The sequence below is a fragment of the Amphiprion ocellaris genome, chromosome 4 (genome assembly GCF_022539595.1).
Source record: "Amphiprion ocellaris isolate individual 3 ecotype Okinawa chromosome 4, ASM2253959v1, whole genome shotgun sequence".
Lineage (NCBI taxonomy): Eukaryota > Metazoa > Chordata > Actinopteri > Pomacentridae > Amphiprion > Amphiprion ocellaris.
Window position 1 is genome coordinate 37,549,595 of NC_072769.1, and position 12,771 is coordinate 37,562,365.

The 12,771-nt window shown below is 39.2% G+C and overlaps 1 protein-coding gene across 1 annotated transcript; it reads left to right on the plus strand.

Moving 5' to 3' along the window:
• The first annotated feature begins 3,108 nt into the window (after positions 1–3,108).
• Positions 3,109–11,580, plus strand: LOC111587657 (uncharacterized). The gene is made up of 6 exons (XM_023297706.3): positions 3,109–3,838; positions 4,024–4,293; positions 4,447–4,779; positions 6,021–8,807; positions 9,311–9,580; positions 10,723–11,580. The coding sequence occupies exons 1-4, from the start codon at positions 3,766–3,768 to the stop codon at positions 6,161–6,163; spliced, it is 819 nt and encodes a 272-aa protein (XP_023153474.1). The 5' UTR covers positions 3,109–3,765; the 3' UTR covers positions 6,164–8,807; positions 9,311–9,580; positions 10,723–11,580.
• Positions 11,581–12,771: the final 1,191 nt, after the last annotated feature.

Below are 12,771 nucleotides of genomic sequence, written 5' to 3' on the forward strand. Positions count from 1 at the left end.
GCTCCTGTTAAATCATCAAAAGTCCCATATTCTCCCATTCAGCAAATTCATGCAACCCCTGCTTTTATCCTGTTCTATCAGATGCTTCAGTGTCGGTAGTTTTAAATGCTGTCCCCGCCCCCTTCAGGAAGAAGACTTGCTGTTTCTGTGATTGATGGCTAACAAACGATCACAGCAACTGACATGAACATGAAGATGGAGAGCTCATGTCCAGGTGTCCCTGAGCAAGACACCGAACCCCTAACTGCTCCTGATGGGTCGTGGTGAGCGCCTTGCATGGCAACTTCCGCCATCAGTGTGTGAATGTGTGTGTGAATGGGTGAATGTGATGTATAATGTAAAGTGCTTTGGGTATCGTTACAGGTATAGTAAAGCCCTATATAAATACTGACCATTTACCATGAATGAGTGTGTGATGTGTGTGATAAGGACTTTCTAAAGCTGCAGGCTTTTTTTTTTCTTGGCCTTTTGTTGGCTTTATTGAATGGGAGGAAGACCTGCAGTTAAGGGCTGTGAGCTGGAATCAAACCAGGCCACTACTTTGGGGACTGTAGCCCCTGTTCATGGGTCGCCCACTCAACCTGTTGAGCTATCTGGGTATTCTTCTCTGCATTCTACATTTGATCTCACCTCCAGATGAGACCTTGTGTTGTGGTAGAGGCAGCATGAAATGTCCTTTTATTCAGTATTAAGTATATAAATACATAAGGAAATTCCAATAAATAACTAAGGCTTCCACATCCATCCATTATCTCTACACCACTTAATCCTCACTGGGGTCGTGGGGGGCTGGAGTCTATCCCAGCTGACTTGTGGGGAAGGCAGGTGACATCCTGGACAGGTAACCAGTCTGTCACAGGGCTACACTTAGAGACAGTCACACTCACATTCACACCTACGGACAATTTAGATTCACCAACTAACCTCAGCATGTCTTTGGTCTGTAGGAAGAAGCCAGAGAACATTTGACATCCTCTTGCAAACCATGTAAGTTGTATCAATGCAACATGGTAAAACGTTTAAGTCAGTTAAGTTTTTGGCTGAATACGACTTTGTTGACACCAGTCAGCCACATCATTAAAATCACTAACTGAGGTAAAGTGAATAACATTGATTATCTCATTATACTGGCACCTGTTGGGCAGAAAGTTACTAGTAGGTTCTTGAATGCTGATGTGTTAAAAGCAGGATGATGATGGGGTCTGAGCTAAACGCTGGGTCTTGTGGGGTGTCCCAGGTATGCAGTAGGTAGAACCTATCAAAAGTGTTCCCAGTAAGAACTACCAGGTAATCTGCAGCTAGGCTCACTGACTGTTGTTTGTTTCTGTGAAACTTTAGCATGCCTTGTAACTAAGTAAATGTGTTCAAACAAATGTTTATCGTGTAATCAGACCTGGCATTTACATTCTAGGTAGTATTATAATATAGTTTCTGATTTTACTAACATCTGTAATGTCCTTGTGTGTATTTGGCAACTAGACTGTAATTAACAGGATTTACAAATGGGTTTTAAATGTAAAATTATTTTTACAAAAGGCTTTCCAATTTTCCTATTAGTTATAGTCTTTGAAATACAGCCCCAATAAATAAATTCATTGCATTTTGATTCATCAGTAACATTCCCCTGACAATGCAATCAGTTTTTGGTGAGTGGAAAACTGCATTAAATGAGTTGAATTGGACCTTTAAAGATATTTCCACTGGCAAAAACAGCTGAACTGGTTATAATCCAGTTCATAGAGCAGGTAAAATAATGCAGAGACTTAAGGAGCATTGTTATTTTATCATGATTGTTTGACTGAGATCAAAACAACGAGACATTTCAACTGGGAAATACAGCTTTAAAAAGCAGCATGACAGTTGCAGTTGGTTGTGTAAGGATGGGAGTGCTCTCAGGAAATCCTGATAAACGTCATCAGGAAGTAAAGAAATGTGAAGTCAGAGGGACTGAAGACAAATGGAGTTTTAATTTTAAAACAACTCTCTATTTTCCTCTCATTACTTGAGCTAAAGTTTATTACAACAGTTAAGTAAGTTAACATTAACATAGCATTACTAAAGAGGCAAATAACTATCTGGTATTAAAAGATATAGTAAAGTAATGGTCTTGTGTTAAACAGAGACTGAAGTCACACTCCCTCCGTTTGTGTTATATTCCAAGCTTCTTTGTTGTATGTTTTGACTGCTAGTCCAGCTGCATATTTATCTAAGAGCATGTGAGTCCCCCACTTTGAAACTGTACTTACAGACAAGTCACCTCCCCCATCACAGTCAAAAAGCGAAAATGCATCTATATTAAATGGCCACATTCTTTGTTGCCAGGATTTCTGCCAGGATCTTTTTCAAGATTTCAGTCATCAGAAATCATACGACGACTGAGCAGCCTTTGGGGAGTACTGAGCTCTCTGAGTGCTTTTCTTGTTTGTTAATGTTTTTAAACTAATTTATATGCACTCATTTCTTGTGAATGAAAACTTTTCACTATGTTGTTTGCAGTGATTGTGTATAAAGATGGATGAACCCTCTGTGACGTCACATGAAGGGGACACATTTTGAAGCTCAGTGTGATGGGTCCTGCTGTTACCGTCTTGACAGTGTCTGACTCCACTGAACTCCTGCCAAATGCAAAAATGAGTGGAGCTGAGGTGGGACATGCAAACAGCTCTCTTGGCCAGGTCACCCTTGTGAAAGAGGTCTCGATCTCAATGGGTCTTTTATCTGGTTAAATAAAGGTTAAATAAGATAAATAAATAAAAAAAAAACTGCCATGCCCTTAGGGCTGCACAGTGGCGTAGTGGTTAGCACTTTCGCCTTGCAGCGAGAAGGTCCCTGGTTCGCGTCCCGGCTTTCCCGGGATCTTGCTGCATGGAGTTTGCATGTTCTCCCTGTGCATGTGTGGGTTTTCTCCGGGTACTCCGGCTTCCTCCCACAGTCCAAAAATATGCTGAGGTTAATTGATTACTCTAAATTGCCCGTAGGTGTGAATGTGTGAGTGCTTGTTTGTCTATATATGTAGCCCTGCGACAGACTGGCGACCTGTCTAGGGTGTCCCCTGCCTTCGCCCGAGTCAGCTGGGATAGGCTCCAGCCCCCATGACCCTAGTGAGGATTAAGCGGTGTATAGATAATGGATGGATGGATGGATGCCATGCCCTTAATTATGTATAACTTCAGGCCTCAAGCCACTAGAGGCCAATTGAGAAACTTCAGTTTTTAGCACTTGCATCTGGCTTCATTTTTTAGCCCCTGAGGTTGCCTCTTAGTCGTTTCTTAAACACAGTACAGTACAATTCTCATCTATCCTAGTGCACTTGGGCAGACATCAAGCTAGGTGAAAGTAACACATTTAGAATTAACTTTTGCTTTTTTTTTTAATACAGCACAGACTCACTTCGGTCATGTAATGTTAATCTTAAATGAACTGAGAGAGGGTGGGGGGAGGCTGTGTGAACTGGGACATCCTCTGGAAACAGACCTGGTCTCCTCTCTCTGAAAGTGGCTCCCTGAGTAAAGACTGCAATGCCACACTTTGACATTAACTGCCTTTGAAGACGTGTAAATAAACTGGGGGAAAAAAAAACTGAGCTAGGATGTGAGGTGTAAAAACAGGCTGCGCTGCCAACATTGTTCTCTTTCAACAGAAAACCAAGACAGGAAACTTGCATGAGCATTCCCTCTCTGACCAGCCTTGGATTTCGCGTTTGGCAGTTTTCATTTACAGACAGTTTTTTATGTGCATTTCTATTAAAACAATTACAAAAGAAGAATGTTTTTTCATTTTATTCTCATGGTTGTTTTCCTGATGACTTTCCTGCACAACAACCATGTGTCCAGCTGTGGTAAGTGAAGAGTTTTTATTCTTTTATTCTAAAACATGCAATTTCAATATCTACAGAGAGATTGACTATTATCTAAATAAAAGACAATATATTGTATATAAAATGCAGAGAAAAACAGTTGTAGAGGCTTTGAGGGTGAATCTGATTGCTAATTTTACATCCAACATTTACTGTGTTTCTTGCAGATGTAAACTGTGCAGACAAGCCTGTATTCACTCCATCCAGACTGGTAGTGAAGTACGGTGACCCGACCTCTGCTACATGCGTTGCATGTCAGGGTGTTTGCCACGACAAATTATCTGGTTTGGAGAAATCAGTGGGAGACGTCACAGAAAACGGAACTATGTTGTATTGGACGGTTGGAAAATTGACAGACTGGGATCCGTCTCCCATGTGCTATTATAATACTGATTCTGGTGACCAGTGCTGTACCACCCTGCCTGTAATTGTCTACCGTAAGTAAAACTGCTGTTTAACCAAACATTCTTACTAAAGAAGGTTTCTTCATTTATATACAGAATTTGATCACTTTATGTGTTGAAAATCTACAGTTACTGATGCTTTGTGTGTCTTACTCCACATCTTCTTCTTTTTCCTGGTTTCTCCAGAGCCTCCAGAAAATGTGTCCATCAGCTTTGTAAATCACAGCGGGCCGATGTTTGAGAACAGCCAGTACACTCTGCAGTGTATTGTAGAGAACGTAGCTCCTGTTGGGAACCTCGTCGTGACCTTCTACAGAGGACAGACAGAACTGAGCCGCCAAAAGTCCAGCAGCAAACCACAGGACAAACCAGTGACCGACACCTTCACTCTGAATGTCAACATCAGCAAAGAAGATAATGGAGCTCAGTACTGGTGTGAAGCCAAACTGGAACTGGGACCTGAAGGACCACAGCCTCCTCCAGTGGTGACGTCAGAAAACATCACTGCCACAGTCCACTGTGAGTCTGACAACAAAAATCCACACACCTCAATTCAAAAATTTTACAACAAACAAAATGTTATTAACCGACAAACACATGAGTTAAGCTTTGACCATCCAGTTATTTTCTTTTACAGTATAAATCAATATCAAAGGAATAGTCACACTTCACTGATTAATATGAAATTTGTGTTTGTAAACATGAAGCAACTTAGAGATGCTTAGTTTAGCTTAGCATAAAGACTGAAAACAGTAGCAAGCCTGGGTCTATCCAATAGTAAGCTACAAGCCTACAAGCATACACACACACACAAATAAAATTCATAAAACGCACCTAAATTAAATTTTGCTGCCATCCCTGTCCAAATAGTGTCCTTGTGCTCCTCCAACACTCTAAACACTTCCTAGACTGCCTTTATGTAAACATGTCCAGCACCATATGCAATGAGCGCTGAAGAACCTAAACTGTGAAAAATGAGGACCATTCAACTTGAATTTAATTTGGGTAAAGAGGAAGAAGTGACAAGGAGTAGGGCAGAAAGAGAGCAAGGCTTGTGTTGTTATGGCCAAAAAGCAAGAAGTCATGCATAACCAACACAGTGCACTGGATTACTAACATCATCTCACCACAGGTACAGCTGATGCGCTACATTTTCTCCCTCAGATGCCTCAAGATGTTACAACAGAACTCTGTCTTTGCAGTCTGAGGAACTAATTCACAACCACATGAATGCTGAAGGAAGCAATAAGCATGTTCCCGGTCCTCCAGACCGGAGGCAAACCTTGCAACTAAAGTACACACAAACTTGCACTGCATCTCAAAGTAACCGCAGTTAGTAAAAGATATTTTGTAATATCTTCTTTATTTGCAGTGGGTTGTTTTTTTTTTTGTTGTTGTTGTTTACTAAATGGTGTGCCTGTTTTCATGATTTGCTTGTGTTTTTTCTGTTTGCGCCACCACTGTATAAAACATATTCAAACCTTTAAAAGACTTACAAAAGAGCAACAATGACTCATTCAAAAATAGTGATTAATGTAGTGGAAATCTGGATGAACCACAGCAAAAACAGTCAAGGTGCAACAGTATTCATATTTCTACAAAATAGTACAAAACATATTCACGGTCAGGTCTGTTATGTGCTCTAATCAACAGTCATACCCAGACTAGTTTGTGATCATCGCATTTTAAATACAATTCATCCAAGTACAAATGAAATTTTGCTGCAGCAATTAACACACATCAACTGTCTGTGTTTGCAGGGTCTGATTTAAACCCAACCACAGTGCACCCAGCAACCACAACGACCCCCAAGACAGGCAGTGAACCAAACAGCAGTGCCACCATCATATCATTTCACACCTTCATAATGTGTTTAATGCTTCTGTTCTCTACTTTGGTTTAAGTTTGTACCCAGAGACTGTAGGAGGCTGTTAGTTTTCAGAACTGCAACATGTAATCAAAGTGCATATTTGGACAGTGAACAGGCTTCTTAACCATTTTCTATCTAGCTCCCATCTGATGTCAGTACAATTTAAGCACATTTAAAGCCAGCCTGCTGTGAAAATGCTTACTTTCTTTGAAAAAAAAAGTTTAACCTTTAGAGGGCACTAGCTTGGAAGTGAGTGCAGTTTAAATACGATTTTGTTTTTGTAAACTTACACAGAGCATACTGTAATAATTAAGTTAGAGTGGCTTTATCCTATAGATGGTTGAAAATCAGGAATCTGCAGGAATGCTAGAGACAACATCATCATGCAAATGTTTTGCAGATATAATGTTTTGAATGAAGCCAGAGAATCAACACAGTCATTACAATCAGTTCTGTGAGAATCATTGATGTCTGTGACCAAATTTTGTGCCAAGATATCTAGTAAATGTTGAAATATTTCATATTAAATCCCAAATGTGAACCTTACTGGGGCCCTGGAGGACAAGTCAAGTTTACTAGTTTTATAATTTATTTTCTGAGGATGGTGAATAACAAAATGATGGACTGACAGACCGGCATCAGAGCCATTTCACTCTGCTAGCATAGTTAAAAAAACATGTTTAAAAAAATGATAAAAGTTTAATGCTGCCATCAGTGTGTTTTAAGTTTCTGATGCTTTAGCATTATGTTGTTGTTTTATTAGGTCAAAAGGCCACTATGTGTAGTTTCTGAATATTCCCAACTTTGGCACCTCCCAGTGGTTACATACTGGTAATGACACTTTAGACATACAGCATCTAATGTACACGTGAATACTTTTTTTCTAGCTCATGTCCTCTCAGTAAAAAGCTGAATCACACCAAGCTCTGTTTGAACATGTGCAGACAATTTTTGATTTCTAGTTCATGAGAATCCCCAGTTCACATCCCAGCCTGGAATCTTTCTGCATGCACATCCTCCACTGCACACACACGCACGCACGCACGCACACACACACACACACACACACACACACACACACACACACACACACACGCACACACACACACACACACACACGCTACTTTCTGCACATTTCTGGTACTTTCTTAGGATATAGAAGTACTATCTCTTGCTAAACAAATAATGTTTACACCTATGCAGTACCTTTAGCAACAAAAATAGTGATAATAAACCTCTAGTAAAAAAAACAGTTATAATATATGTGATGCAATAAAAACGAGTGGTGCAGTGTGTTATGCTCTCATAACACACTGCTTGGCCAAAAAAAAAAAAAAAAAAAAAGTCACCACCTGGATTTAACTAAGCAAATAAGTAAGAGCCTTCCATCAGATAATTACTGCAGTGATGAATACGTTTCTGCTGACAACTTATTTAACTCCAGCTGGTGCAGTGAGGAGCTTCTCATTTCTTAAACAACCATGTTGGAAGACATATCCTGTGGTCATGGAAAGGATGTTAAGGGTCAAAATATTGACCTGCATCAAGCAAAGAAAACAACTAAGGAGATTTCTGAAACTACTAAACCAGGTTAAGAACCAACAATATTCCCAACTTTGGCACCTCCCATCGGTTACGTCTTGGTAATCACACTACAGACACACAGTATCTAAAGTACACACAAATGATTTGCCAGCCCATGTCCTCTCAGTGAGACACTGGACCACATCAAGGCCTGTTAGAACATTTGCAGACAATTTGCAGATTCCGGTTCATGAAATCTCCTTGTCCTACTTTGTTCAATAAGGCAAGAGGATAAAATCGCATATGTGAACTGTACAATACAATTATACCACAACTGTGTAGTTGTTGATCCACCTAAAAGAAATTTGTAGTTAACAGCAATGAAATGCTAAAAGTTGTGAAATTTTGTGGGGTACATATAGAGCTAGAGAAAAGCCAGTTGTATACAGCTGTATGTTCTCCAGCTCTACAGTCGTTTTACTCCACCCAGTAAAATGCAGCTGTTCAGACTCTCAACACCACTGAAAACAAAATAAGTGGACATTGATTCATTCTCAAATGATTCTATTCCTTAAACATTCGCTGTATGGTTTCTATAAGTCAAAAACATTTCCAGTGTGCCATTTGATTTTTAAAAACTGTGGGAGAATACATTCAGAAACAAACTCCACCTCGCAGGCTTCAACATTGTGATTTATTTTGGACCTCCTGAACCTCATTTATGTTTTGTTTTTTTTTTTTTTGGTGCTTGTTTGTTTTTAAAATTTCAACTTCATGATAAATTTTACTGTACATCCTTAAACTACTCACGTGTGATTCCCATTTTTGTCACTGACCTGAGGCCAGGTCTAAACACCAGTCAGATGATTCTTTGTAAATCCTCTGTGATGCTTCTGTGTCTGATGATATGTTTTCTGTTGAGACTGGGTGTGTGCTATTCGAAGAGACTTCATTTATCCTGAATTGCACAACTACTCCAGAAAAAACAAAGTGAGGCGCCCACCCATTTTCTGATCATTTTACCCTCAACATTTGTAATGCAAGACTGTTTCATCTGCTTTACACGACCAGCTGAACATGATGCTCTGCCATTCAGTTCTTCTCATTCTGTCTTTGATGGCATTCATGCACGGCTCAGACGGGTCCAGCTGTGGTGAGTAATTTATAACATTACAAACATTTCTTTTTAACTGTTGCTATATTTGTAGAAGCCTATTATAAATGTTATTGTTGTTGAATATATAGACAGATTCTGTGCTTTTCATCTCTATACCTTTATTTGTGCAGTGAATTATTCAAGAAGTGTATACAGCTGACATGCTAATTAGCATATTTGTAACTGAGACATGATAAATTTATAAAATGTAAAAAAAATGCAGTGGATAAAAGTACCTGACAGTGCATTAAAGGGTTATAAAGAGGTCCACCGTGATCAAAAGCTTCCATTTTCCTACATTACTTATACTGGAGATGGATATTTTTTCTATTTTGCTACTTTTATTTAGGTATCTGAATACTTGTGCAAGTCAGCACTTAGAAAAGTCCCCAGAGTAGAATACCAGACTGTAGAAAAGGATAGGAAAACTTGAATAATAAATACCCAGAGTCATTCTCACTGCTTTGCACCAAGCTGTCTTTTTACTATTTGTGGTGCAGATGAAGACTGTGCAGATAAACCTGTATTCAGCCCATCCAGACTGGTGGTGAAGTACGGTGACCAAGCCTCTGCCAGGTGCACTGCATGTCAGAGCGATTGCCAGAGTGACCAAACTAACTTGGACGTGTCTATTGGAAAACCGAGAAAAGATGGAAACATTATATTGTGGAAGGTTGACAGTATGACTGCATGGGATCCATCAGCCATGTGCTACTACATTAATGACGATGGCAACATGTGTTGTAACCACCTGCCCGTAACCGTATACAGTAAGCAACCTTGTTTTCAAAATACAAATACTCACGTAGTTTTGGCCAGGACTGTAATTATAATGCATTTTGGGGGAGACACATCCTTACAATACATAGTAAAAATGTTCACAATGTACTGATATACACTGCCATTCAAAAGTTTGTGGTCACCCAGGCAATTTCATGTTTTCCATGAAAACTCATACTTTTATTTATGTGCTAACATAACTGCACAAAGGTTTCCTAATCATCAATGAGCCTTTCAACATTAGACCGGACTGTATTTCTAATGAACTTAATGTTATCTTCATTGAAAAGAACTGCTTTTATTTCAAAAATAAGGACATTTCTAAGTGACCTCAAACTTTTGAACGGTAGTGTGTCTTACAAAAAAATTGCTACAACAGGCAACCACTCACTGCCCTCTGAAAAAAAAAATCATTAACAGATGAAACCATAATCGTGTTGCAGTATTTTAGAAGAAACCATTTCTTGACTTCTGTGGGGACAATCAGTGTCAACCACTGTGCTGTCTTTCTATTTCATTCATTTCAACTGTATTTAAAAAATGAAACACTCATATGTATTATGGGCTTACATCCCTGTGCATTGTGATAGTTTTCTTAATGTTATGAAACTAATAATTTATTCAGTGCTTATCATCTTGTATTATTATGTAAAATACCTGTCAGAACGTTAGATAGCTGGTTGGCATACATTGTGTGTATTAATAGAAAGGCCTGATCTTGCTTATGTTGGCTGCAATGTTGTCAGATGTTTAGCCATGCGCTTTCAATTAGTGACACAGAGAGAGTGTTTTTCCTGAAGGGGGCGTGGACAGCAGACTAGCTGCATTCAAAACAGCCTGTTCAGGACAGCACTAAAGCAGAGGTTATGCAGTCGTGGTGAAACAAACCATCTTTGCAGTGTTTTGAGCTAAAGACACACTGTGGGACTTCATTAATTTACAAAAAAGGGGCATATTATGGGATCATTAAACACCGCAAAATGGCAGAACATGAAAACACACAATAAAAAGAAGAAGAAAAGCAAAACAACAACAAAATAAGAAACCATCTCATCCTCAGTCAGTTTTTGCCTACATTGTCTTATTGTATGTGCACCTATATCTGTACTTCTGTCCCTGCTTGTCTCCACAGGTCCTCCACAACATGTGATGATATACCCGAAGAGAGACTATGGGTCGGAGTCTGAGGGTAGTCAATACTCTCTAAATTGTATGGTCTATGATGTGGCTCCTGTTGAAAACCTCATTGTGACCTTCTACAGAAAACAGACAGTTCTGGGTCAGCTCCGCCTCAACAGCACCAGGAAGACTCCAATGACTGTGAGCCTCATTCTGAACACTTATGCCAGCACAGAGCACGATTCAGACCTGTACTGGTGTGAAGCAAAACTGGACCTGGGACCTGGAGGACCACAGCACCCTGTAGTGGTCAGGTCAAGAGAAAGCATGGTCATGATGACTGCTAGCGGAACAGTGATTCAAAGCTTCACATTTTTGATTTTTTGTCTTGGTTTTCTTCATTTCTCATGTAATTAAGAGGCAGTTTAGTTAACACAATAAATAGCCACCCATCTCCTATACACATGTAGCTCCTATCAATATCAATACAAAGCAGTTAATTAAACAAAAATGGATATTTTTCAGTCTAACGCTGATATTCAGCCGCTACTTGGCTAAGTTTTAATCTGCAAAGTGAGCTGTGTTTTCCAGTTGTTCATGAAATCTAACAATATGTTAATGCTTTTTAATGCATGTATTTTAAAATATGTTTACTTCAGTAGTTACTTCCTCAGTGAAATCTACCTTCTTTATTCAAGAATACAATCAGAGAAATCTGAGACACAGTTCTTTGAGTCTGTTTCCTCTTACTGAAAAGATGATGAAGGTCTGAGCAGTAGGTCAGCTGCATGATATGAACTTTATATACAGCTAGGTGGGATCCAAACCACTTCACATTGTGCTCATTTAAAAATAAAGGATTCTAATTTCAGTTTGCTCTGACTCTTTGATTCTGCTGCTCCTTCCCCCTGATCTACATATCCTCAGTCCTACATTTTTTGAACTCGTCATTTTATATGAACAATGCTAACATTCCACTCTGAACTTTATCCACTGTTTTTGTTCTTAAACCCAAATAGATCCCCATCAGCGGCTGATCACAAAGGTAACGGATTCTTTCTTTACCAAATTCACATAAAGATGTAATATTAGTTAACTTACACTGGGTCCAGGAGCATTTTAGACCTATTTTTTCATATAATCAGCAGTAACTCCTCAACATTTGTACACACACTGTGATGAGTTCAGTCAGTGGGGCTTTTCTTTTAAGTGTTCTGATTCTGATTGTCCAAACCATTTTTCTCGTCTTTAATTTCTAACTACATGACTTCAAGATATCAGCATTTAACATTTGTGGCTGTGTCAAGTCTAATTTGGCCTTTGATCATGTATGTTTTCTGAGACTGGAGTTGACACATTTCAGAGCGTAATCTAGGAAATTTAGCTTATTCAAGTATATGTTTGACTTTGCAGAACTGAAAGGTTATGCAAAGTAAGTTAGTCAGGGTTGATGTGGTTTGGCAAATTAAACCACTAGAGTATAAATACATTTATGTACGCATTCTACTACACACATGTGATCACAGCATCCTCGTATCATCCTCTGTGTCCACCTCAACTCTCCGTGGAAGGCTTTTTAGAGTGTCGTATAAATACATTCAACATTGTCTTCCCGCTTTAATATTTCAAAAAAACACAAAGCAAATCAGTTGTAGCAGCCAGCTGAGGTGCAAAGCTTATATTCCATAACATAAAACAGATGTTTTACCACTACAGAATGTTACACCATCTACATCTACTATTAGATCTGTAAAGTACAGTGTTTAAAATGATCATTTCTGTCTCTCTGTGGTCTCTCTGTGTATGTCTAATCAGTAACAGGGCTGGAGTTACGGCTGAAAACACTCAGAGAACATCCTACGTACGTCTCTGAGGGAGCTGGAGGTTTTATACTGTAAACTTCTACATAATGGGTATGTTACAGGGTTCAAGCTGGAGTGGGAGGAGGCCAGAATAAACAGACTTCAACAGTAAAGCACTGAGGATGAACACATGAAAACAGTTGGGGATATTCTCAGGAGTGAGAAAGAAAAGAAAATGAGACAGGAAGACAGGGTAAATA